We start from the raw sequence: 27150 nt of genomic DNA on the forward strand, positions 1-27150 counted from the left end.
ATCAACTTAGTGGATGGAGGTCAGAGTTTTTTAAAAGAAGAGAAAATAAAGAGTACATTACACATAGTAAAAGCAAGCATTGCTTTGAAAACAATACAACCCTACACATACGTATGCAGTGAGTTGTAATGTAAAATATATTTCATATTATGGGTCATGGTCAAAATGTTTGAAAAACACTGAATTAATCTTCCCATGCGCAGCTTTCAACATGTTCTACTCCTGCTTTGATTCTTACTTAAGGATAACAATGGTTAATATGTATTAAGTACATATTACGTGCCAAGGACTTTGCATGTAGTTATCTCACTCAATCATCATCACGATTCTACGATATAGGTACTGTTATTATACCTATTTTACAGATAAGCAAACCGAGGCACAGAGAGGTTTATATAATATGCGCATAGTCACCCAGCTAGTAAGTGGAAGAGCTAGGATTCAGTCCCTGGCATTTGACTCCAGAGAGCATTCTCTTAGCAGGTAAGCTATCCTGCCTCCACTCCTTAAGCCCCAATGCCTCAGCTTGGAGGTGAATGCCTAACCTATTTCTTTAGCCCCAGTGCTTTCCTCTCCATTTTAACTGGGCAAGCTACACGATTGCCTCCTGAACCCACCTTTACTTTCAAAGCTCTTCCTCTGTTTAAGGCAATTCCTCTGCATCAGGAGTTGGCAAACTAAATCCAGCCTTCCATTTATTTATTTATTTTAAACCTCCACCTGTTTTTGTAAATAGTTATACTGGAACACAGCCACGTCAATCACTTACTTATTGTCTATGGTTGCTTTCATACTACAACAGTAAAGCTGAGTAGTAGCAACAGAGACCAAATGGTCCACAAAGCCTAAAATATTTACTATCTGGCTCTTTACAGAAAAATTTTGCCAACCACTGCTCTACATCAAAATCCCGCCCATCCTTCCTAGCCTAGGTCAGATCCCACCTCCCCTGGGAAATCTTCTTGGTCCCTACCACCTGCTGCATGTGTGCCTTGCTTCGGTCCACTAGGCTGCACCCCTGGGGAGCAGGAACTACCCCTTTCATCCCTCTACATCTCCACCATGGCCACAGCACCTTGCCCAGAAAGAGTAGGAAACACATTTGTAGATGGAAACTGAGCCCAGTAGAAAGGCTATGTTCATGTCATCCACCTGGCCTATCAAGGAGCCCACTCCCAGGATAAGGTTGTGGGTTGGGGGAGGGTGGAGAGTAGGGTAGAGCTCTGGTGAGCCAACCATATAAACAGAAGGGGTAGGTCTTACCTTTTGCTCCACACATTTGATAAAGTCACCTTGCCTGGAGTGCCCCACTGGCTGCTTCTGAAGCTCACCGCGCTTCTCCAGGCGAGACTCAAAAGCAGCGGGGTCAGACCTGATGGAAGGTAAACCAAAGGTTAAACCACCTGGGCCTTATCCGATTTTGAAATAACGAAGCATCATATTCTACCTCCACAGAGAGAGTACAGAGGCATTCAGAGCTGAAGGACTTGCCTTCAGTTACTTAGGACTGAGCCTCAAGACTGAGCACAGAAATCAAGGAAGTGAAAACAGAAATCCAGTTCTCGAACTACTATCAATCCTCAAGGGGCCTGTGTAGCATATTCCCCCTGCAGATTATTCCCTAGGGTGACAAAGGGCTTAATCCCTCAGAGGTACTTAGAATTCTTAGGGTGAGAAAGGGTACTTTGAGTAATGTTGCTGGGTCGCCTCCTCAGGCAGGAATCCTACTGCATCCCTTTTAGGTGTCAAGCTTTTACTTGAACACATCCAGTTCTCAGACATCTTTTATTAGGAAGACATTCTGAACCAAAATCTATCTCTCTGTCACTCTTACCCTCAGGAGCAAGAGAAAATGTTTCATTCCTTCTATGCGACCTCCTAAGTTCCTCTTCTCTAGGGTAAATTCCTCAGTTTTTTCAGCCCCTCCTCATATATGATTTGTATATCTTTCCTCATTGTGGACCTGCTTTCTGGACATCCTCCAATTTATCTACACCCTAAATATAGTTGGGTGCCTGGAGCTGGGTCCAATTCTCTCAGCTCACCAAAGAAGAGTGTGATGCAAAAACCCAGATATTGGGCTGGAACAGGGCAGGAGGGTACACAGTGTAGTCCTGCCAGTGGCTTACAACAGGCTTGTATTGGGTCCTCGAAGAGCCTGGCTTTAGTGAGTATGCTCCAATTGGTGAGTATATGTAACCAATTAGGACTGCAATTCCTTTTTAAACATTTCATGATACCCTACCCATCTGGTCTAGGACCTAAGGCCAGGTCCTGTCTTGCCCCTTCCTGAACCTGGCCCAGGTTCTGGTGACCCTTTTTTGGCCCTGCTTTTCTTCCACCTCAACTTTGTACTGTCCTTTTTGAATCTGGAGAGCACTCCCATCTTTTCCGCTCTTGTCTCACTCAGTGTCTTTTATGACTTACTCTCTCCCTTCTCCTTTTCATTCATACAACAAACTTCACTTCGTGTCTATTGCCTTTTGGTTACCTTGCTGGGCTTTAGGGATACAGAAGTAAGACAGAGTCTCTACTCAAGGAGTTTAGTATCTGTTGAGAGAGACAGACATGTAAATAAGTAGAGTGCTATAGGTAGGTATGAAGATGAAAATCTGCTAAAACTTCCCCCAAAGGGTTGAGATGGTTTCGTATCTCTATACTTTCACTTACACTGCCGCTCCCCCTACCCTCATTCCTTTGTGTTAGAGCATAGTGCCCCCAAGGACATTCTGGTAATAAGTGAGGCTAGAGATAGGGTGTGAAGGCCTTGTGTGGAACACGAAGGGATCTGAACATTATCTAGAGGCCAATGGGGTGCCCTGGAAAGCTCGTGCTTCAGGAGATAATAGGGTATGTAAGAATGCTGATGGGAATGATCTAGTAGGGAAGGAGAGCAAAGCCAGTCATTCATTTGTTCATGAGTATTTTATGAACGAATGGGAACTGATACAGTGTTCATAGCGTGTGTAGACAATTCTGAGATACTTGTTTGTGAAAGGGATCAAAGAGAGCAGGTTGGAAGGGAATGCAGGTTAAGGTAAGGTTTTTAAAATGACAGATACTTGAGCATATTTGAATGTTATTGGAAGGAGAGCAAAAATACACATTCATTCATTTATTCCATCATTCTTCCAAAAAGTGAGTCAGATCACTACGGTAACAGTGAGATGCACTGGGGTGAAGGGGCCCAAGACTGGAAGTGGGGAAGATTAGTTAGAGGGTGATTGCAATAGTCCAGGCTGAAGATGACAGAGGCGTAAATTAAGGCAGTAGGAGCAGAGGGGAGACAGAACTCAAAGACTGGTTTACTCAGTCTTTGGTTTCCTCTCCTAAGACAACTGCCTGCCTAACTTGCCAAATTCTCTCCTAAGCCCCTTTCATTTCACCGTTGATCTCCTTGAGCTTTTCCCACTTGACCTCTTCAGATCCTCCCACAGCCCCCTCACACCCACCTCAACCCCCTCCACTCTCCAGGTCCTTCCCTCTGGAATCTCAGAGGGAAGTGGTAGAACCCTGGATTCAGAGTCAGATTTACGTTCTACACCTCGATCAGATGTGTGACCTTTGGTAAATCTCCTGCTCTCTCAACATCAGTTTCTTCATCTGAAGGAGAGGGTTCAGGTGATGATCCAATTGTGATACTGTTAGTCTTTGACCCTCTACCCCCACTCCCTGCAGTCAGGACCCTCAGCTAGAAGCCTAGGAATCCTAGTTCTGGGCCAGGCCACAGCTGACTCAGTATGTGACCCCGAGCAAGTCAAGTTCTAATCCCAGAAGGCTCCATTTTCTCATTTCAATAATGGGGACAGGTCTCCCTGAGCTGCCTGCATCTCGGGGCTGTCATAAGAGCCCATCTGAGCATTTTGAGAACTAAAGCACAAAGACAGAAACTGAGGAAAGTGCCAAGGATTGGTAGAGACTCTCAGCTCTGACACTAACTAGCTGTGTGATCTTAAGCAAGTGACTCAGCCTCTCTGAGCTTCATATACACCATCTGAAGAGTGGGGACACTAACAGTGCCCATCTCGCTGGCCTGCTGTAAGGCTTGAAGGAGCCAGGCCAGAGAGACGGCCGCGCCAGGCGCCGCTCTTCGACCCAACCCCGCAAGCCGGGCCCTGGTCCGCACCTGCGCAGCTGCTGGATCTTGTCGCGGTAGCGGTCGTAGAAGGGGTTGGCTTCCAGCTCGGCTTCCACCCGGTTGCCGTCCGCGCCCCCCGCAGGCCGGCCCGAGCCGCGGCGCACGGAGAATACGCGCAACTGCGTGGGTGAGACGAGGCCCAGGCCCAGGGCGCGGCTGCGCACGGTACACAGACCCCGGTAGAGGCCGGCCACCTGCAGGACGGCCGGGCCCGCACCCCCAGCCGCCGCCGGCAGAGCCGCCATGACCGCCCCCTCCTCCGCGGGCGCGTCAGTCTCACCCTGCGGCCCGCGCGCTCGCTCCATCGCCCTCCGGGTCTGCTGCGCCCGCGCTCCGGCACCGAGGTTCCGCGCGCCCAAAGTTCCGGGGGGGAAGGGCGAGGCGATGTTCGTAGGGGAGGAGGGGGCTAGTCGCTTTGGCTCCCGCCCCACGCGCTCACGGCGCCCTATTTCCCACGACCCTCCCCCTCCGGGGAGCCTGCCTGGATTCACGCCCTCCCGCTCGAGACCAGCATCCTCTGCGCACCAATTCTCCTCATGAAAGCCTGTGCGGACCTCCAGATCCTCACGGAGCTTGCTCCGATTTAAATTGTCTTGGCTCTCGTTCTCGCTATTGTAGCCTTCCATCAGCAACCAGGCCCTTTCGACAACTGTAATCGCAGCGGCAACTTGTCTCTACTGAGCAAGGACGTGCAGGACACTTGATCTGCTTCGTATCCTGTGAGGAAGGTATTATTCTCATTTTACAGAGAAGGAAACTGAGGCTGGGGGTCATTTAAGTGACTAGTCCAAGTTCTAGCCAAGTGCTGAACTCTTTCAGGATGCCAGCTGCTTCCCAAACCTTGCCTTTACAAGCCTTGTCTCTCTTAGCCCCCTGACATCCACCTTAAACTTAAGCCAAACTGAACTACTCACCTCTCTTAAACGTTACCTGCCGGTGAGTGGACTCATGACCCCATGCACAATGGGATCGGACCCTTGTGACCCATAGGGTTTTCATTTGCTGATTTTTGAAAGTAGAGCTCCAGGCCCTTCTTGCTAACCCTTCTTAGTCTGGAAGCTCCACTGAATTGTGGCTAAGCATCATAGCAACACTGATAGACAGCTGGTGGCTGTGCAGGAAGCGCGTTGGCCAGGAATTCAGCCTAGGTCTCCCACGTGGAAGGCGAGACTTCTGCAACTGGACCACCACTGCCCCTCTCCTCTCCTAGACACCAGGATTTGTCTTTGACAAGCCTGTATTCAGACTGCTTCTGATCTCTGGAATGCTCTCTCCTTTCTCTCCATCAGCTCAAATGCTACCATCTTCACTCCCTGAATCAGGTATGAATTCCTGGCACTGTGAGCTCCTGGGGTCGGGGATAGTGACACCAACATCTCCGTGTCTCAGCTGCTCCCAGGACAGGGTCAGGCCTGGAGCAGACCTTCTGCAATGGCACTGATCAGTTTGCCTTGCATGGAAGCCCTGTCTGGGTCTTACCCTGCAGAAATCCCCTGGAATTGTAGACTTCTCAAGGGTATGGGCAGATCTTTCATCTCTGTTCAAGCAAACTTACAGACTCAGGAAGATCAGCACTGGGACTTGCCTTGAGCTGGGAAAAGTGTGTTGGACCCTAAGATTAATAAGTCCTTCAAATGTGCTAGCCTGCACCTGTCTCAGGGTCCCTGCACTTGCTGCTCACTCTGCTTAGATCTGCACATGGTTGTCCCTCACCATTCAGGGCTCAGTTCACATACCAGTACCTCAAAGACACCTTTCTTGATACATCCTCACCCTTTTAAATACTTTATTCCATTACCATTTTATTCTCTTCAAAGCAGTTATCATTATCTGATATTCTTAGGTATTTCCTTATTTACATTAACTCATGGATCTTACATTCTAGCGGGGTGAGACAGAATAAACAAATATATAATGTTAAGGAATGACACATGCTGTGCAGAAAAAAAAGTAGGCTGAGAGGAAGGGGGCGGAGGGAAGGAGAAAGAGAGACGAGAGCAGAGATGGGAAGGAAATGAGGAATGATCTGTTTGGGTATCTGGAGGGAGAGCCTTCCATGTAGAAAGAATAAAAAAAGAATAATAAGTGCAAAATTCCCATTGCAGGAGCGTGCTAGCCCTGCCTGAGGAACATCGAGGAGGTTATTGTTCCCGGAATGAAAGAGATGAACAGAGATAAGATGAACAGTGTATGGGGGGGTGGGGGGCACTGTAAGATCATTTAGGGCTTTAATCTGAGTCAGAAGGGAAGTCACTGTAGGTTTTGAGCAGGAGTAACACGATCTACTTTTTTAATAATTTTTATTGAGCTTTAAGTGAATGTTTACAAATCAAGTCAGTCTGTCACGTATAAGCTTATATACACCTTACTCCATACTCCCGCTTACTCTCCCCCTAATGAGTCAGCCCTTCCAGTCTCTCCTTTCGTAACAATTTTGCCAGTTTCTAACCCTCTCTACCCTCCCATCTCCCCTCCAGACAGGAGATGCCAACACAGTTTCAAGTGTCCACCTGATACAAGTAGCTCACTCTTCATCAACATCTCTCTCCAACCTATTGTCCAGTCCCTTCCATGTCTGATGAGTTGTCTTCGGGAATGGTTCCTGTCCTGGGCCAACAGAAGGTTTGGGGACCAGGACTGCCGGGATTCCTCTAGTCTCAGTCAGACCATTAAGTCTGGTCTTTTTATGAGAATTTGGGGTCTGCATCCCACTGATCTCCTGCTCCCTCAGGGGTTCTCTGTTGTGCTCCCTGTCAGGGCAGTCATCAGTTGTGGCCGGACACCATCTAGTTCTTCTGGTCTCAGGATGATGTAAGTCTCTGGTTCATGTGGCCCTTTCTGTCTCTTGGGCTTATAGTTGTTGTGTGACCTTGGTGTTCTTCATTCTCCTTTGACGATCTACTTTTAAAAAGGATCACATCACTCCGGCCTCTGATGGAATACAGGGCACAGAGGGCAAGGATGGTAGCTCTCCCTAGGGTGACCAACTTGTCCCAGTTTACCTGGGACGTCTCTGGTTTTAGCATTGAAAATCTCATGCCTAGGAGCCTCCTCAGTCCCAGGCAAACTGGGATGATTAGTCATCCTACACGGAGACCAGTAATCCAAATGAGAGATGGTGGTGCTTGGACTAAAGTGGTAGTGATGGAAAAGTAGTCAGACTCTGAGTATATTTTGAAAGCTGAGCCTAAAGATTTTGCTAATGGAGTGAATGTGGGTGTGAGAGAATGAACAGAGTCAAAGATAACTTGAAAGATTTTAGCATGAACAACTGGGAGGACTGAGTTGACATTTATGGAGAGGAGGAAGGCTGCAGTTGGAGTTTTAGAGGATGATCAGGAGTTTGGTTTTGGACATGTTAGTTTGACATATTTAATAGATTGGCAAGGAGGCACGTCAAGCAGACTGTCGGGTACGTAAGTCTAGAGTTCAGAGTGGTCCTGAGCAGGCTGGAGATACAAAGTTGGGAGTTGCCAGTGTTTATATGAAGTCATGAGTCTGGATGAGATCACTGAGGGAATGAATGTAGATGGAGGATTGAGCCCTAGGACACTCTAGCATTTAGAGATCAGAGAAAAAAGGAGAAACCAGGAAAGGAGACTGAGAAGAGGAACCACAAGGTAGGACGTGAGCCAAGGGTAAGCAGAACCTGGAGAGAAATTTATTGTGAATATTGCCCCACGTCACATGCTCAGTGACTATAAGAGGCAGTAATTAAATGGTGCCAAGAGGCCAAGCTAGGACCAGTAATGTATCCTACAGGGAGGTTAATTTGGGCTTTTTTTTTTTAGGGAAGGGATTTCTAACTGAGCTGCCCCTAAATAGTTCAGACTGCCTCAGGAGGTGAATAAGTCCCTGACTTAAGCAAGTCCTGGAGGGATTAGTTGCTGAGTAGGGTAGATCTACCCCGAGGACTCAAATATCTGATGGGAGTTGGACTAAACAACTCTCAAAGTCCCTTCGAATTAGAAGATGATGTGATTCTGGGAAGTCAATTGAAGTGACTATCACAGAGTAAAGGTTGAGCTGAGCCTTGAAGGATAAGCAGGTATTCAGTGGGGAGGGGAGCGCCTGGGTGAGGGAGCAGCGTGAGTAAAACTCCACAGATGTAAGTGGGGTTTCTAAAGGAGTCTGGCCTGGCCAGAAGGGAAAGACGTGTGAAGGATGGGGAAAGAGATGAGACTGGAAAGGAATGTATGGCCAGATGGTGCAGATCTCCCACAGGGCCTGATGTGCAGGAAACACTTGCCAATACTTGTTGAAGGAAGGTAACCAAACAAAAGAGAGACTGGAGCCAAGGAAGGAGGTATTGACTGCTTGGTTCCCTTGAGCAGGTTGTCTCCTGACAACTTGGTCATAGACTTCTTGAGGGCAGGAATTGCCAACACTGTGTGTTCCCTATTCCACTGCCCACTGGGGATAAGTATCCATTAATTCCTCCCTAAAGACCAGCTATATAGATAAGCCCCTAAGGGAGCTAGGACCCTTTCCTGGGGGACTGCTTTGTGGGTTGACCATAAGGGTTGGGGGCAGACAATTCAGTGGCTGAGTCAGTCTGATAGAAGCAGTAGAGAAATACCATATCCATGAGACCCTACTGGATAAAGCTCCTTCCTTTTTTTTCCACCAAACCAGGGCCACTCTATAAGCACTGCCCCCTGGAATACCCGATGCTCAGAACCCAGTGACCTCTCCCTTAGGGAACAATGGGGCCTGGACATTCTGGGGAGTCCCATTGGCTGGACAAGGGCAGGTGGGTGAACGCTGTCTCCTCAGAGTCAACAGCTGGGTATCAAGGCTCAACCTTATGGATTCCCCACGGGAGGACCTGAGCCTCCCTGGCGGTAAATGCCCCTCCAATTCCTGCCTCTTGCCTTGTGTCCTTGGGCTTGGGGGCAATTAGGGAAGACCCTCTGCATGGATGGGGTGATGGCTGCCTGCGTGGAGGAGTGATAAGCGGTTAAGATATGGTTTCCTCTAGAAAACAAATGATTTCTTGAGGGCAGAGACCATGTTTCTCATCCCGACCAGAGGGAGTACTATGAGTACTCCAGGCCCATCACAGCTGAATAGTAAAGGGGTGTGGTGGAATGGTATGAAAGATTGGTGCCTCCTTAAACTGGTGAATTTTTACCTCCTTGATGGACCCTGCCCTTAGTGAGATTTCTGTTTGATGGATTGGTTGGGTCTTGAGTTGGGAACCAGAGGTTTGCTTGTCTAAGCCTAGGTAGGCCATGTCCCCTCTATACCTAGTTTTCCTTTCTATAGAGAGATAAAGGTAGCCTCTAAGCTCCCTGGAAATCTAGCTGTGATTAAATAAAAGAATGATGAGGTTAAGTCAATGAGGGAAGGAAGGAATGCACAGGGTGGTTAAGAGGATGGAGTGATTGATGAATGAGTTAAGTCAAGGAGAGGAACGCGAAACAATTCAGGCTCCAAGCCAGAGGTATCAGCCAGCCTGCCTCTTTTTCTTTCTTACTGTCTTAGTGTGGGTCTCATTGTACTTTGGATTCCTGGGGCTGTGTTCTTTGGTAACCGGCGGCTGCATCCTCTTCCTGCACTGGAGGAAGAACTTGCGGCGAGAAGAGCGTGCCCAGGAGTGGGTGGATGTGATGAGAGCTGCCACGTTCACCTACAGCCCACTGTTGTATTGGATTAACAAGCGACGGCAGTATGGCATGAATGCAGCCATCAACATGGGGCCTCCTCCTGCTGTCAGCAAGACTGAGACTGAGGCCCAGAATCCAGATCCTCTGTGGGAGTTGGATGTCCCCAAGGGTAGCAGCCATGCTGTCCAAGACAGTAGCCCCAAAGTGGGAGCCCCTGTCCCCATGCAACCTGCACTGCAGCTGATGCCACAACAGCCCCTAACCACCCCAATACCGCAGCCTCAGGCCAACTCCCCACTTTCAATTCCCATCTTTGAGGAGGTGCCCTTTGCTCTGTCCCTATGCAACCTACCCCCCATGCTGAACCATTCTGTCTCCTACCCTTTGGCCATCTGTCCTGAGAGGAACATCCACTTCCATTCCCTCCCCACATTGGCCCATGGTGACCACTGTGCCAATGCCAAGCCTTTTGCTTCAGAACTGTAGGATCCTCTCACTGAGAGTGGAAGCTGCAGGCATTGGGGCAGAGTAGGAAATGGAGCCAACCTCAGGGGGGCAGTATCATCACAGAGGTCAGTGCTCATATGGATGTCATGTTAATGAAAGATTAAAAAAAAAAAGTCCAAGGCTCATTTGTGTCTCATTTGCTATTAGAAGGGCAATATCCTTCCCCTCTTTGATAAGGGCTCTTTGCAAACCAAACTGAAGGTCACTGAGTTTCACCAACCCAGAAGGGAACTAAACCAGCACTGTGGGTGAGTGGGCTCAATATCCCTCCAGTATTTATTAAAGACCAATAATATCAGCCAAGCTCTGGGCTAGGTACCCAAAAGAGCTGCTCTTCTGTGGGATTTTAAGCACAGTTGCCACAAAAGTGCAAGCTGCTGAGGTTGCACAATCTATGGCAATTCACAGTGGCCATGTTGCAGGCAAACCAAGTTGTCATGAAACTACCGCGTGAACTGCATTCCTTGTTAACATCTATGATATACTGGGTTTTTATGTGGTTGTCTCTATACATTATTTCTAATACAAGAAAACTGCCAAATGTATATCATAATGTCCCTTTTACAGATGAAACTAAGGTTCAAAGGGCATCTGCTAAAAGCCTATCTTTATTTTTATTTCACAGCTAGGACTTAAACTTATGTCTGTCTGATCTTCCCGCCATACACCAAGGTACCCCTTCCCTAACGTCTTGTTAGAGAACACCCGGCAACGCTTCATGTGTGTGTGCGTGCGTGTGTGTAGGCTGCAATTAACTTATGCATCTTCTAGAGATGATCCTAAAAGGAGAGACAGAGATAATACCACAGGCTATTGTTCCCAGTTTAAAGATAAGAAAATCCAGTTCTGCTCTGGGATATATATTTCACTCTTTCACTTTGGAAATAAGCAAATGCTTCCCACTTACCATATTTATAAATGAGCTACGCTAGTCTTCCGTAAGGGAGGAGGGCCATCCAGTTTTTTCTGAGAGGGAATTCCATAATCTAACAAACGTGAGAAAAAGCCCCAGCCCTTGTAAAACCCCTCTTGCAATGGATTTCAAGCTTTTTTCTTTTAAAAAGAAGGTGGAACATTTTTTGCAAACATGTTCTTATAGTGAATCTCAAAATATAAAATAGGCCTAAGTGAAGCTGCTCTGGTTTATGTAAGACCAGGGGCTCACTCTTCCCTCACATACCCCATCTCCCACAGCCCTGCAGACACCCACATCTGAGCCCTGTAACCTTTGCTTCTTCAGGCCAAATATTGCGATTCTAAAAGCAAATTCGTGAACATTACTTTGTACCCGCCATCTGTTAGACTTGGCTTTCAAGATGAGGAAGGAATCCATGAAAATAGGGAACTTTTTTTTTTTTCTTAGTAATCTGGGGGGCTTTAGTCATAGACACAGTGAGAGAGAAAAGGGAAATGTTTTATTTAGATAAATTAAAATGGCTGTATTACTGATATGAAATAAGCAGAGCTCAAATCAAGTCATGGAAGTCACTCCCTAAACAGAACTGAAATTGCTTATACATTACCAGAATAGCTCCACGAAAACAGAGTAGATTTATATTTCTTAATATGAGAAAACAACAAGGTAGGCTAGGTTCATGTAACAAACAATACACACTCTATAAAGCCTCAGGAATACCCAATGTGCTCTGGTTTGGATATGAAAGAAGGGACCACATCTAGCTGGTGTGGGTTAGCAAGCCAATGAGGTGTGCAGCAAACAAAATGTCACTAAAAACAACTCAACAGCAGGCCATCATGAGTATGAGCCCATTGCAGTCAAAATCCTCAACTGTAACTAGCAGGACCAGAAAGGGGGCCTAAAGAAGTTACGTCCTGCAACTGCCAAGTAAGGAAACTCCAATGAAAGGGAAAATACCAGTAGCAGGTGACGGCTGTCCACTCTCCAGCTGTTACAGCAGACACATCCCTCTCAGCCAGGTGCCTCTCTGCCCTTAGGACGACACTATCATCATCCTTAAGCCAGGCACTCTCTTCTTTTGGTTCTTCTCTTTGTACTCTACCTTTTTTAACTCTCTCTGCCTTACAGGGAGGCTCTTTAAATAAATAAAATGCCAGATAAAAGACAACAAAAAAAAATCAAACCCACTGCCATCGAGTTGATTCTGACTCATACTGGCCCTGTACCAAAATAGCAGAAGGCAAAAGAATAAAGGGACTGAGAAGCCAGGCTTTGGGTAACTTAGAAAAGCAGCAGTACAAACTGCTAGAGTTAAAAGGTAAAAAGACATAAACACAAGCCACACTCACCACCACTACCCAACTCTCCCCTGAGAGCTGAGTCATGTGGCAGGTGAGGCTAAGACGACATACAACTAAAAAACCCAAATTAAACACTAAGTAACAGGCTTATGGGGCTCTTAAGGCAGTCAGCCTGCTCAACTTGCAGTAAGACAAGGGCATCACAGGTCTGGGAGTGCAGCACGAACACTTCTTACCAGACTTGGTCGGAGAGAGAACGGTACTACACAGCTGGCTCAGGGATGCTGCTGGCCAGACAAGGTCAAGGTGGGAAGAACATAAGATAAACAAAACAAAAAAAAAAACAACAAAAAAAACTGCTTTAAATAAGACTTCTCCACTTAACAGCTATCTGATGCAAAAGTACATACAACAAAGAGTTAAGGTGTCCTCAAAGTATCTATGAATAAGAATTTGAAACTAAAAAGGACAAGCTACATTACCCTCAAGTATATTTCATATAAATCAGTTCTCAAAAAAAATACCTTCCAGATACAGGTATACTATTTATGGTACGGTATTTTTTTTCTTTTATATACAAATATAGTAGTGCAATTCAATTTATTGCTAGAATTTTATTTGGTTGTTAACAAAATCTGTAAGGGTGCATATATTAAAAAAAAAGGGGGGGGGGGGGGAGGCATGGAAGGCAGCCAGAAAGAGAGTTATCTTCAAGTTACTTAAAGTGTTAAGCTAATTTTATACTATATTTTAACCTTTCCAAGAAAGTGAACTAGTTCAGATGGGCAAGAAAAATGTTTTTTAAAAAAACTGAGACGCATAAGCCATAATGAAGCAAGCAGACACACTTGTGGGAAAAGACTTCACCTTGCTTTAACTAACTTTTAGTACTTCCAGAAAAAACAAAAACAAAAACCAGCTCTTAAACTTTTAAGGGACTTGCCCTGGTGGTGCCGTGGTTAAGAGCTGCTAACCAAACGGTTGACAGTTTGAATCCACCAGCTGCTCCTTGGAAACCCTATGGGGCAGATCTATTCTGTCCTATAGGGTCGTTATGAGTAGGAATCGACTCGATGGCAATAGGTTTAGATCTGGATTGCATCCATGGCTGACAGGGCACTTTCGACAAAGTTAGGATGAAGATGAGCTCTACTCAAGGAGCATGGGTCATGAAAGCTTCTCTAAATTCTCCCTGACCTGGCCTACAGCAAAGTAAAGTTTTGCAAAGTTTCTCTCCTTTTGTGTTGCCCAAAGACTGCTTCTAGGAATAACACACAAATCCAGACTCAATATACAGCATTATTCCTTCCAGTCCATGGACCTTCAGTGTCAGGCCCACATAAGTATTCAAAAGGAGGAAAAGTATTGCATTTGCTTATATTAGATTTGAGGAAACTTGTTACCATCACATGAAGCCCCTTGCTCCAGGCTGCCTGCTTTGGGACAGAAAGCCTGTGGCATCAATTGGACAGAAAACCTTTAGTTAATTAAGAGCTGAAAATGATAAGGAAAAGGAATGTGATTTCATGTGTGGTTAGCTTTGTTTCATTTCACAACCTTTTTTGTTTCAGTCCACACAGAAATATATTGGAGTGGAGTTTCCTGGGTCAAAATTAGAGGCATAGTTCTCCTCTAAATCTCCTGCTGGCCGGGCTGAGACAGTGAATGAGGGATGTCAGCCCTGCCATTCAAAATGGAGATAGCAGCAGAGGTAGGAGCCAGCTACAGCTTTAAGACAGATTTGGGTGGGTGGGTAGAGGCAGATAATCTAGATCACTCGGGGGAAATGTAGCTCCCCACTGGATAACTTTTTATGCTCATAAACTCAGCTTTAAGACAGATTTGGGTGGGTGGGTAGAGGCAGATAATCTAGATCACTCGGGGGAAATGTAGCTCCCCACTGGATAACTTTTTATGCTCATAAACTCTGAAGGAGGACTTAAAAAAAAAAAAAAATCTCAATGAGCTGTTTCTGATTCAGAGATTGAGATTAGCTGAGGGAATGGGAACGAAGAACCAGAATCTTACCCTCTAGGGCCTGTAGTTGGCACTGTTCCCACAGTGTCCATTCCCCCATTCACCAGGCTAAACCCCATGGCAGCACCTGGGCCTTCAAGGGATGCCTTAAGGAGATGTGGACAGTTTCAGCTGCTACTCAGATCAGATTAGTGAGTTTTAATAACAAGCCATTTGTTCAGATTTTGTTAAAACCATTCTTACAAGATATGCACAATTCTTATTCTCATTTTGACTATTTACAAACAGAAAAGGTCTATCTTTTAGAGAAAAGACATTTTCTGAGTCTATAAAGTGCAGCTAATTTAAGGCAAATTTATGTGAAATATAAAAGGTGGCTTATTCTCTCTATACATTTTTCCAGTTTTAAAAGATAAGGTCTTCTCCCCTCAACCTTAAAAGGTAAGATCTTACTGGTTTCAGGAAATCAGAGGTTTCTGAACATCATATTATAAGTAAAATGATCTTTGTTTTTTTAAAAAAATAACTTTTATATAGCTTTTTTAAACAAGTCAAAAGGTGGCAATGTGTCTGCTACAGTAGTTTGGAGGACTGGAGAATTGATGGGGTAAGTAAAAGGGTTGTTTTTGTTAGGTGAGTAAATATTAGGTAGTTCAACGTACATATCCATTTCCAAAACATGCCTGATGAGGCTAGATACCTAAAGCTGCTCTTAGCTCCAGGAATGAATATCTTCCATCTCCATCGGAATCAAACACTCTCAAGCTCTTTGGTTCTGGCACAGCAGAACCTAGGGAGTTCCAAATTTCCTGGTAGGTCAGCTTCCCATCCACGTCCCGGCCCGTCTTTTGGAATAAACCCTGAAGATCTGTCAAAAGGAATTACAAAAAATGTCTGTCTATACATACGGCTAAATTTAGTTAAGTTAAAAAGTAGCCTTAACTGAATTTAAAGCACTAAAAAAAAAAAAAGCTACTACACAGGTTTTGTTTCCAAAGGTAAGGTTTAGGATTTCACCAAGTCAGGAAGATTAATTAATTCTTGGTCCTTTAAGAATGAGAGGAATACTGTATGGCACTACCTCCTGAAAATATAAGCAGTGACAGATAATTGCAGGTGACATGAAAGGACTGGCTTTCTCTCTGTCCAGGGACTTCTCTTTAGATTTTCCAGATTTTTTCGTATGTTGAAGAGGGAGAAAAGAATTGCAGATGCCTAGAGAGTTACTTAGGAGTTCCTGGGTAGTACAAATGGTTAAGTGCTGTTCTACTAACCAAAAGGCTGGTGGATCAAACCCACCCAGAGGCTCCTTGTAAGTCTGGCCCGGTGATCTGCTTCTGGAAGGTCACAGACTCGAAAACCCTATGAAATGCAGTTCTACTCTGTACACAGGGGGTCGCCCTGAGTTGGAATTCACTCAACAGCAACTAACTGAACTGACTGAAAGAGCTACTTGATAGGAGCTAAGCATGTACAATGGACTGTGGCATCTTCTCAGGTTTCTTGTTAGATGGCTCAGTGAGGATTGGAGGAGTGTCTTGAAGTCCTTAAGCAGTAATAATCCCAAACAATGATATCGCTTTCTCCATCTAGATGTGAAAATCAAACAGAAAAGTAACTTGCCCAAGGTCACACGCTTGTAAATGCATAAGTAAGGACCAGAATACTGGTTTTCTTATTACCTAGTTTGGTGCTTGTTTTACTACACAACATTGTCTCCCTCGATCCAGAAATCAAGCAGCTTAGGAACCAGGGACTCAAGACCACAATGAGATACCACTTTATATCCACTAGGATGAATATAATTAAAAAGATGGAAAATAACAAGTGTTGGCGAGGATGTGGAGAAATTGGAACCCTCATAAATTGCTGGAGAGACTGTAAAACGGTGCAGCCACTTTGGTAAATAGTTTGGCAGTTCTTTAAAAACTTAGAGTTACCATAAGACCCAACAATCCAACTCCTAGGTACATGTCCAAGAGAAATGAAAACATACGTCCACACAAAAACTTGCACATGAAAGTTCAGAGCGGCATGATTCCTAATAACTAAACAGTGGAAACAATCCAAATGTCCATCAACATGAACGGATAAACGAACTGTGGATATCTACACAATGAAGTATTATTCAGCCATAAAAGGAATGAAGTACTGATACATGTCACAACATGGACCTTGAAAACATTATGCTATGTGAAAGATGTCAGACAGAGATGGCCACATGTTGCATGATTCCACCGAGAATAGGCAAAGCCATCGAAAGAGACAGCAGCCTTGGTTGCCAGAGGCTGGTGGGAGGGAGAAAACTGCTTAATGGGTATAGGCTTCTTTTGGGAGAAATAAAAATGTTCTGGAATTAGATAGTGGTGATGGTTGCATAATTCTGTGAACATACTAAAACCACTGAATTACACACTTTAAAAGGGTGAATATTATTGTATGTGAATTATATCTCAATCAAAAAACAACAAAAAAAACCAGAGCACAATTTTTCTTTTCAAAGCACTTTTTTTTTTTCTTCCTCAGGGGGATAAGAAAGATAGCAATATCATCAGTTGATCTGTATCTTTTTTTATTTCTAAGACACTTATTTAAGCCAAGAGGATTGGAGAATTTCTACCAATTGTCTCTTCTGGTATTTTCTCAAGGGCTCCATAAAACACTTAGGAGGGCCAATTATTTACATAACATTTTAAAAGGATTTGATTGTGTCTCCACAGAACATCTTAGTAGAAGATGTAGTCTATAATACCAGAAGGTCAATGTGGCTTATGTTTCTTTAAACATCCTCTCAAATTCCTTTCTTTTCTTCATTTACTCAATTCCTCACCTAGATTCAGTCAGCCTCTTGCTGTTTTGCTATTTAGGAAGAATGGAACTGGCCCAAAGCTCAGGGAACAGTTGCAGTACAAGTTCCAGTCCATCAAGGGGTTCTTATAGACAAGCTTCTGAACGTGGTACTAGTTTCACTCCTAAGCTAGCCCCAGCAATACAGCTAATAAAATCTCAAAAGCTCTCTGAAAGCCAGAAAAGCAGGTGGGATGCTTGTTCCTGATGCCTGCCACCAAGTGGCTAGCTGGAAAATGGTTTCTTAAAATTTATTTCTTCATTTGTGTGTGTTTTTGTTCATTTATTTGCTGGCAGTGTGAATTTATACAATACACTATGTACTTGGTAGCAATATTAAAATAAAAATCTGATTACTGCTTCCCAAAAAAAAAAAAAAAACCCTACTGCTGTCAACTCCAAGTCACAGAGACCCTATACGACAGAGTAGAGCTGCCCCATATGGTTTCTAACGTTGTAAATCTTTACGGAAGCAGACTGCCACATCTTTTTCCTTCAGAGTAACTGGTGAGTTTGAACTGCCGACCTTGGGTTAGCAGTGGAGCGTTTAGCCATTGTGTGACCACGGCTCCTATGCTGACTGCTTCAGGTCATTTTAAAAGTATAGTCATTCCAAAGTGTGTAAGGTCTACATTGGGAATAAAGTATAAATGTTAAGATGGCTATTTCTTAATCTTCTCCAATAGTCTTTTCCCCATTCAGATTTCAATTCTTGACATAATAATGGAAAGTGGGAGGAGGCAATACTCAATATTCATCCTTCTCCCCAGGAAACACAAAGAAAAAAACCAGGATAGAGGAAAAAAAGTAACTACATTTAAATGACTATATAAATTTAAGTCTTTAAGCATTAATTGTAGCCTATAAATAACTCATTTAACAAATACTCCGGTGTGTCAGGCAGTGTGCTAATTGAGGGCACCAGAATGAACAAGAAATAGTCCTTACCCACAAGAAGTTAAATTTTACATCTCCCCAGATACTGTGAACAGACACATACTAAGCAGGGGCAAACAAAATATTACGAGAGCATGCAGAAGGAACCTAATCCAGTGGCTGGGAAGTAACGATCTATTTCCTGGAGGAATGGTATCTAAACTAAGGTGAAGAGCCCGCAAAGGGGGGTGGGCAGGAATGGGGTGATTTTCCAGGTGGTAAGGTGAAGAGCCCGCAAAGGGGGGTGGGCAGGAATGGGGTGATTTTCCAGGTAGTTAGCAAATGCAAAATCAGGGGGCTCTAAACATTACAATGAGGGAAAGGACATGCACTCTTGGAAACAAGGCAAACCCATTTTCTGTGAATCATATCCTTCCCAGTAATGTTCATCTTGCTGATTTTTCAGCAAAAGGACCCCTCATTTTTGGACAGCCCTGACAAACGGCGTCAATGCTTATGTTGCTAATCTCACAGTATTGTGTTTGCTTGTATGCCTTCTCCACTAGGCTGTAATATCCTTGTGGAAAGCGAGACCATATCTTATACTGTATTTTTATTGCTTAGCAGTGGGTCTAATTACACACAGTGAACGAATAAAGATTCTAAAAACATTAACAGAGAGGCAATATAGTGTACTGGTTAAGAGTACAAGCTTTGGTGTCAGGCTGCCTTAGTTTGAATTCTACCTTGACCAATTATTTGCTGTGTGAACTTAGGCAGTTTGCCAATCAGTAAAATGGGTAAGGATATTTATGTTCATAGAATTGTTAAAAGGATTATATGATTTAATGCAAATAAAGAACTCTATAAATGTTAGGTATTTATGTTTATATAAGTTAAAAAACATTAAAAAGTTATTACTTTGAACACTTCCCCTACTACCCCTGCAGGATAAAAATTTACCTTTAACGTTTGAAATTCCTGGTAGGGAGACAGGTCTTAGCTGCGCAGCTTTCTCAATTTGGTCTCCAAGAGATTGTGAAAATTTTGGCAATGCCGATGGCTCTGATGTAAAACTCCGTACTTGCTCTGTAACAAAAATACATGGTTTTATATTACAGAATCTGATACTAAATTAAGCTAATATTGAAGGTCACCTTTTAGGGCGATTGCATAGGCACTTAACTACTTTAAGAGAAAGAGCTGTGAATTAAATAGGACAGTGACTATGTAAAGTTAAAGGGTTGGATTGAGATATGTTTTGTGGCAAGTGAAGATCAATTACTATTATATTAGGTTTGAAGCAGCTGTCCCACTGGAAGATCTTATAGTATATTTAAGGGTTTAAGCTGTAAGTGAGAACAACATAGTGGTTGCATATGAAAGATCTTTTAAACATCCTAGGAGCCTTGTTATAAGCCAGGTCATGGTCATGTGCTGGTGCTGAAAGAATGCTTCCATTGGATTATATAGCACAGTGTTAGGGCAAGGCCTCCCATTGCAGTTCTACCTCCCACCCAAAAGAGATTTCAAGAGACACTGTATTGTTTTTCCTAAAATGAGTAATACTTGGTGGTGGTGGGGGGTGGGGTGTCAAGGCCAACATAGTCCAGCATCTTGGTTATATCCTCACAGGGCCTAAATGAGCAGAGGTTGAGGCACCTCCTAGTATTGATTAGGTATGTCCCTACCTAAAGCCAAGGGCCCTTCCAACTCAATGATCCCATCATTATCTGTTAGTGATTTTCAGAAGGACCAACATTTTCATTTTTAAGTAATTCTTATGCACTTACAGAAATGAAAAGACTCCCATAAACAACATTTAGGGCTGGTTTGATATATGCCATGACAGTAACATTTTTGCCTATAATTGGATGCAGACAGCATGGAAAAGTCTATTTCCAGCTAAACATTACCCATTTTTCCCTTAATAGACCGGAGTACAAATCATGTACAAAATGGGCTTTTTCTAAATGAAAGCAAAGTGTATCAGCTTCATCTCGGTGCGCTCAGGCAACATTCATATGACTCGATCAATACTGCTGGAACACCTTTGCCCACTCCCTGTGTGGGAGGCAAGCTGCCCAAGCCTGCGTGAAATACTCAGAAACCAGCCCTGCTCTCACCTGTATCGGCAGTCTCTGGAGGCCTATCGCTCTCAGGTTTGTCTGTGAGAGCACTGATCAGCTGCAGTTTTTCTTTTACCTGGGATACCTGAGAAGCTGAAGTATCTTCTTTCTGCCCAAAACAAAGATCACAGGAGATTTAAGGTAGAAGTAAGAACACATCTGATTCTTCACCATCTTCCCAGAGCCTATTTAGTATGTAGTGCCTGACCCCCAGTAGGTAAGTTCTCTATAAAGGCAATGACGGAAAGAATCGACAAACACTAGAGATGTCTTTGGTACTCAGTGTTGGTGAGGGAGGGCCTCACTGGATTTGAGGCTAGACCATTAAAGGAACATTATGCCACAGATGACCTGATTCACTGTGAACGTTCAGCTGATGGGGGAAGGTATGCATGTGTCAGCAGTAAAGGAAATGTACCCTTGCTCAGGTGCCTATGTGACACCCATTTCCCAAATGAGTCGGATATCATTTTCTAGCAGCTATTCCGTACTAATAACTTTCCTCAATATCTTATTTCACCTTATGGCGAGACCACTAGATCACTTTAAGGTGATAAACCTTAAAGGAAAAAAAAAAAAAGCAACTGAAATAAACCAAACTACAAGTATTATTCCAATCGTCCCTCTCCCTACCATGGTAGTGATTCAACTGGTGGAAGGAGCTGTAAAGAATATAAAGAAGCTGCAACATTTCTAATTCAAAGTCTTACTTGCTTATACTTTTTTTTTTTTAGTTTCCCCCTTACACTCTGCTTGAGTGCCAGGTGGATTTAGAGTGACATACAAAAATACATTTAACTATATAAAGAGAGAAGTCTGGTTTCTATGAGGCCACCATAACTGCTTAGGCAAGTAGGAAAGGTCCTGATCCTATCTTTAATCAGAAGACAACTCATTACACATTTCTCTTATTCAACATGTATTTATCTATCTCCTATCTTTATTTCTACCTTAACAGTTACTGTAAGGAGCCCTGGTGGCACAGTGGTTAAAGCGCTTGACTCTTAACCAAAAGGTCGGCAGTTTGAAACCACCAGTAGATTGCTCTTAGTTAGGGAGCCAAAATATGGATACATGTAACTAAACTGACGTATGGTATGACAAACATCATGTAGGTGACTCAGATATTAAACGCTCGAAGAAATAATGGTAAGGAGAAACTGCAACTGGTTAACCAAAAACCAAACCAAACCCGCTGCCGTTGGTAGTAGGTAGGACGAAGGGACTAATACATCAGGATGACAGTTAAAAACACAAAGGGTCCGAAAGTAAAGCCAAGAAACTCAGGCAAAGGTGTGTACTGGCTGTATTTTGTTTTGTTAAAATCTGAACTGTCGCTGAAATCACTACTTTCCAACAGTAACCACCTGTTACTTTCTTGTGCTTAACATTTATATATGGCTCTTAAATTTTTATTGTTATTTTCTAGGTGAGGTTTTTTTTTTTTAAATATATGCAGCAGCAACCAAAAAACAAAGCCTAGCTTATGAAGAGTTATAAGTGTAATGTATGTGTGATTTTTATCTAGATAACATAAAACTGTAAAGAACAAAAAATAAAGATGGAACATGTTACATCCAAAGTGGTCTATACTTATGATTACAGTCCAAGTTCATTTCCTCTGAATCTCATATCCTCTGAACTTCTCAAATGCAGTGTGTACCTGAGAAGATATTTTTCAGTCACAATCTTTCTGGCTTTTTCTTTATTTTAGCCCAGGGCTTATACCATTAAACAACACTCTAATCACAAAGAATGTTGCAATTAAACTTTCTTTCCCGGGTTATCAAGGCATATTACAGACTGCTTGGCTAGTCTGGAGAAGAATAAAAAAGGAGAAGGTACAACGCGGAGGGACCTGACTGAGGTTTTAACGGACAGGGTATACATTGAGACTGCAATCTAAAAATAAGAAATAATTTTAGGTTAGCCATCATTTTTAGATTATCTATGCCTCTGTTCCCCATCATTAGTACAGATAACTTACTGTCTTAGCTTAAAAGTCATCTCCTTAGGAAAGCCTTCCTATCTCTGTTAATGTCCTCATCATACCCTATACTGTTTCTTTGCAGCACTTATCATATTTGAGATTATGTATTCAATTATGTGTTAATGATTTTTCAGACTGATGGACTCTGAGCACCATCAGACTAAGGGTCATATGTCTGTCCTGCTCACTGTGGTCACTCCAGCTCCTAGCAAAGTGCTTGGCACAGAGTAGTAACAGACCTGGTGATCTGTTCTTGTAAAGATATCAGCCTGCGAAACCCTATGGGGCAGTTCTACTCTGTCATATTAGGGTCACTATGAGTAGGAATCAACTCCACGGCACACAGCAACAATCTAATTTTCTAATTTCTTTGTCTTGAAGTTTCAGTAAATGAGACCAATGTGCTTCTTTTGAGAAAAAAGTAGTAGAGTACTGAGATACTGATGTATTTATTTTTGCTTCAGGATAAGCTTCCTGTAAGAAGCCCTGGTGGTACAGTGGTTAAGCACTCAGTTGCTAACCGAAAGGTCAGTGGTTAGACTCCACCGACCTTTGCTCTGTGGGAGAAAGATGTAGTAGCCTGCTTCTGTAAAGATTACAGCCTAGGAGATCCTATGTGGCAGGTCTACTCTATCCTATATGGTTGCTTTGAGTTGCAATCAACTCAATGGCAACAGGTTTGGTGTCTGGGGTTAAGCCTCCTGTTATTTACCTTTATGTTTTGGGTCTTTAGTGAATCTGTTCTGTTGGTCACTTGATCCAAAGATTCTCTTTTTAGAGTGGCAGCTCTATCACTCATCTTAAAGGTAAAGCGAAGAGAACAAGAAGAGAAGATAAAAGGCAAATACTAAAACTTTAACATCCAGCACTTTTTAAACAAATTGATCAAACTTAATTAAAGGGTCTTAAAACACTTTCAACAGAAATACCAGAGGAGTGGGAGAAGTATAAAAGGCGAGCGAGCTTTTACCCAGAATCATGCTGGGTATGCTGTTGGAAGAAATAGGACAGATGGATACTATTACCAGTTTTCTTTGCTGGAGAAAAATAAAGGAGGCAGGGCAGCTAGGGGAGTTTTGAGGTGGTAAGTTTTCACAATAAGGCCTTGAAAACCTTCAAGGCATAATATTCATCAACTCATCCAAAATTCCTAGCTCCTACTTAGCTTCTCGGAGTTCAAAAGGTCTTTTTAAAATCAAGCTCCTTTAATCTTCACAGCTTTGTAGTAAATTACACACCCCTGTAAATCAAGAGGGGGAAGAGGTCTTCCTATCCATCCTTCAAAGCCAAGGAAGTCGAGGCAAATTGCCAAAGCTCCACTGTGTTCAAACGCTGCTTTCTGTGTGCCAGAATTCAACTTTATTTGTGGGCTTGCTTCCAGGTTTGGTGGTTACTTGAGTTTATAGTACAATTTCCTGTATTTGGTTTCCATTTCTTTATATACATATGTTGAAGGGTGGAGCCTGCAGCTGTTAAAAACTAATCCACCTGGATCTCAGCACAATATACAAGTGAAAAACAAACAAACTCACATTTCATTCATGGTAACATGGAAACCAGTAAACCACACAGCCTACCAGCATCAGTGACTTAGTAGGCCATTCAATTTCCTCATCTGTATAGTGAGGGGTTGGATTCAATGACCTCTTAAGTTCCTGCCAACCCTCACCGGCAGGAAGGAGCTGGTATTACCTGATGCTTTTTAAATAGCTTTTCTGACATTATATACAAAACAGTTCCCCTAATTTGTAGACAGAAGCAGGATAAATCTGAAAGCCAAGTTCCGGCTTAGAGGAATGGCAAAAGACTCTTCAGTTATTGTCAATTGTCATTGCTCCTGCCCCACATAACTTGAAAACAAAAAGATCAAGAAGACTACACTTGGAAATATGTGCTACAGCTTTCCTACCAGATGGGCTATTGGTAACACAATAGGAGGCTTGTCATCTCTGCCAACAACTTGTGGTGAGGACTTGGTAGGCGACTTAACCTCTCCACATCTCTCTTTCCAAATTAGGACTAGCACTGCCTATGCCATTCACATCAAAGAGCTAGTGTAAGGATTAAAGGAGACAAGGATTAAGCACAACACAAATGTATAGCCTCTCAATTATGCCAGAAGAAAACTCCTTTTCAAAAAGTTGTGGAATGTCACCCACGTACAGACAAAACACATTGCAACACAGAACACGTCAGAAAAGATCTGAAAAGGCTTACCATGCTGAAGGACAGGTTCGCTCTCTTTTCTACCTTGCTCAGAGCAACCAGATTGCTTTCTATCAGGTTGACTCTCTGGGTAAGGCTAATGACTGTCTCATTCATCCCCTCGAGTTTAAGGTCATTCTGTTTCTGGTACCCCACTAGGGCACTGTTTACCTCCTCTAAAGAGTTGTGAAGGTACAGGACATCCTGGAGTGGAAATAAATCAAGTTGTGGAATCCAGCTAAAGATGTTATACCAGGCAAGCTGGCCAGCAGCACCTAACCACCATTAATATGTCAAGTTATTGAAGTAAACTCCTTTTCCTGGTTGACCATCAATTGCTCTGTCTCTGCTTTGTCCCTCCTATTCTGAATTGTTTTCAGTTTACTCCCTTTGGAACTGTTTGACCTCAGCCAGACATGAGGGGGAGAGAGGGAAGAGTTCTACCTACATGATTCACTCTCTGGTCCCAGGAAGCTGAGACTTGCAAATTGATTTGCCAATGTTTACCTCACCTGCTGGCGGGAATGCTTGCTGGGTTATTAACTGAAAAGGCCATTAACCTAATTTGTCAGAACAAAACTACCTTAGGAACAATACCAATTACTGAATTGGCTCATATAACAAAACCATAACAAGTAGTGCATTATTTAGTGCAAGATTCAATTATTTTTATCGACATGCACTAGTACTGATTGCTACTTAAAAAGGAATTATGACTATAGGTTTTAAAGGGTATTAAACTCAGGGCAGGAATTCTTCTCAGTGAAGATTTCCTTTATTCTCTTTAGTTAATGTGATTCTGAACCTGATGTCCTTTTTTCCCACCTCTTGCCTGCAGTTTTCCTGATTTTCAAGAATATGCTTTCTAACATTCTCAGAATTTACTATGGCTCGAAATAGCCATCACTCTGAGTTAATCTGCTATCCATTGATCTTTAACTTGTCCAGATTGCTATTTTCCATAGCTTCAGGATAATCTGGTTATTCTTTGTCTTTCAAGATGTGAAAAGGAATTTACTCCACTTATTGACATGCAAGAAAAGAAAAAAAAAAGTGCCAAGGAGACAGGACAGCATTTTGGATCCCTGGGATACCAACACACATCCCTCTCTGTTCAGATCTCAGGCAAATAAATGCATCCGGTGCCTGCTGACCCACCAAACACTGGGCCGGAACTACTTAGGCTGCCTCCATAGCCCATAGGGAGTTAAGCCAGAGACAAAAAGCACCTGTTTCAAATTCTCACTGTGGGTTTTATTGTCAAGTTCTGATGTAATTGAAGGTGATGGAGTGATCTGGTTGCTTCCACTTGTATCCTCCAAGAGGTGTTGATTCTGAAACAGGAATGGAGGTTAGCATAGGCTACAATTATCAGATATACTTAACCATCTGGAACCGTCCCGGAACATACTGGTCACCTCCAGGAGCATCCACAGATTAAGCAACAAGTATTTCCCAGTAATCTATAGTGTGACCAGTCCTGCGCTAGGCCCCGAGGAGACATGCACCTTTGGGGATGCCCTGCCTGAAGCATGGGTTGGATCATCAGCTTCCTAAAGCATGGGCTGGACCAGCAGCTGGCAGACTGCCTCAGGGAACTGAGGCCCTCTTAGTCTGCTTCTTAGGCTCTTACTGGAAGGAATTCCTAGATAACAATCTTCCTTTTTCTCATCACCTACAAGTCAAGAAAAACTATAGAATCACTATAGCTTTTCAGGCACCACTGAGTCTGAACCTGGGTTAGTGTCAACATTTTCCCAGGACTAAAGAGGTCTGGACGTTCACAGCATAGCCAGCTATGTAACCACTGGCTTTGGGCATTGAGAACAACAATCAATCATGCACACTATTACTTCTTCCCCAACGTACTTGTTGAGATGTATGTTTGAGGGTTACCATTCTTTTCCATTCCCCCTCCATTGCTCAAGTCTCTCTCTGCAGAGACTAAAGTATAACATGCTTATATACACTTTTTCCCTTTGGTGGGAAAAACTTTGCAAGGCTTATAGTAATCCTTTAGCGACTGTTACTAGGACTTATTCAGTATAAAGTGGGCCAGTAGGGGTATTATTACTGGCAGCCATGGGAGTGAAAAAGAGGCAGATTTAATTATAACACAATGTAATAGGTGGAAAGAAATTGTTTTCTTGAAATATGAAACTTTGCTTTTATAAGAAATGAAAGTTGACAATAAAGAGAAAAGGTGGGTAAGAGAAAAAAAATCATGGTTCTAGAAAGAGCAGAAATTTTTGGGTAAGGAAAAAATAGTAAATACTTAATTACTTGAGAAAATGCTCAAGTTACTAAAATAATAATAATAAAAGAAATGCTGAGGTCTTTATTACTATCTAAGTTCAGCTTTGCCCAGGGTGATACACTTACTCAGTGGCAGAGTTGGAACTAGAATACTGGTGTCTGGACACCTATAGCAATCCTGTTTTTTTTCTGTATCAGCTTCATTAAATAATAGTGAGGAGGATGGGTTCTGAAGAAAAGGAAAACCTCTCTCTGCTAGAGCTCTCTAATATAGCCCAGGTCTCCTATGTACAAATTGTCCAACTCAAACTTGGAACTCCAAAGCTTGAAAGGAACATGTGGGGCAGATCTAGAAATTAGTGGAGAGGCCAGGGAACTTTTGTGTGCCTTAAATGG

The 27150-nt window shown here is 43.2% G+C and overlaps 3 protein-coding genes across 7 annotated transcripts in view; 1 reads left to right on the plus strand and 2 right to left on the minus strand.

Annotated features, from left to right (window-relative positions):
* The window catches only part of ATPAF1 (ATP synthase mitochondrial F1 complex assembly factor 1), a 45981-nt gene extending 41020 nt beyond the window's left edge, over window positions 1-4961 (minus strand). Inside the window, exons 1-2 of one of the 2 annotated variants that reach the window (XM_049879203.1) lie at window positions 4127-4961; window positions 1264-1372 (exon numbers count right to left, since the gene is read on the minus strand). In XM_049879203.1, the coding sequence (XP_049735160.1) occupies window positions 1264-1372; window positions 4127-4764 (747 nt within the window). In that variant the 5' untranslated portion in view covers window positions 4765-4961. The remainder of the gene's footprint in view (window positions 1-1263; window positions 1373-4126) is intronic. The other variant, XM_049879202.1, reaches the window with a different exon arrangement.
* Window positions 4962-8223: 3262 nt separating this feature from the next.
* TEX38 (testis expressed 38) lies at window positions 8224-10370 on the plus strand. Its single transcript, XM_049879204.1, has one exon. The coding sequence runs from the start codon at window positions 9529-9531 to the stop codon at window positions 10231-10233; it is 705 nt and encodes a 234-aa protein (XP_049735161.1). The 5' UTR covers window positions 8224-9528; the 3' UTR covers window positions 10234-10370.
* Window positions 10371-14305: 3935 nt separating this feature from the next.
* Window positions 14306-27150, minus strand: part of EFCAB14 (EF-hand calcium binding domain 14) — a 35131-nt gene continuing 22286 nt past the window's right edge. Inside the window, exons 6-11 of one of the 4 annotated variants that reach the window (XM_049879205.1) lie at window positions 25728-25832; window positions 24511-24702; window positions 23006-23092; window positions 20301-20412; window positions 19138-19263; window positions 14306-15319 (exon numbers count right to left, since the gene is read on the minus strand). In XM_049879205.1, coding sequence (XP_049735162.1) covers window positions 15144-15319; window positions 19138-19263; window positions 20301-20412; window positions 23006-23092; window positions 24511-24702; window positions 25728-25832 — 798 coding nt within the window. In that variant the 3' untranslated portion in view covers window positions 14306-15143. Of the gene's footprint in view, window positions 15320-15408; window positions 16041-19137; window positions 19264-20300; window positions 20413-23005; window positions 23093-24510; window positions 24703-25727; window positions 25833-27150 lie in introns of those variants that run through there. The other 3 variants (XM_049879206.1, XM_049879207.1, XM_049879208.1) reach the window with 3 other exon arrangements.

The sequence above is a fragment of the Elephas maximus genome, chromosome 3, assembly GCF_024166365.1.
Source record: "Elephas maximus indicus isolate mEleMax1 chromosome 3, mEleMax1 primary haplotype, whole genome shotgun sequence".
Classification (NCBI taxonomy): Eukaryota; Metazoa; Chordata; class Mammalia; order Proboscidea; family Elephantidae; genus Elephas; species Elephas maximus.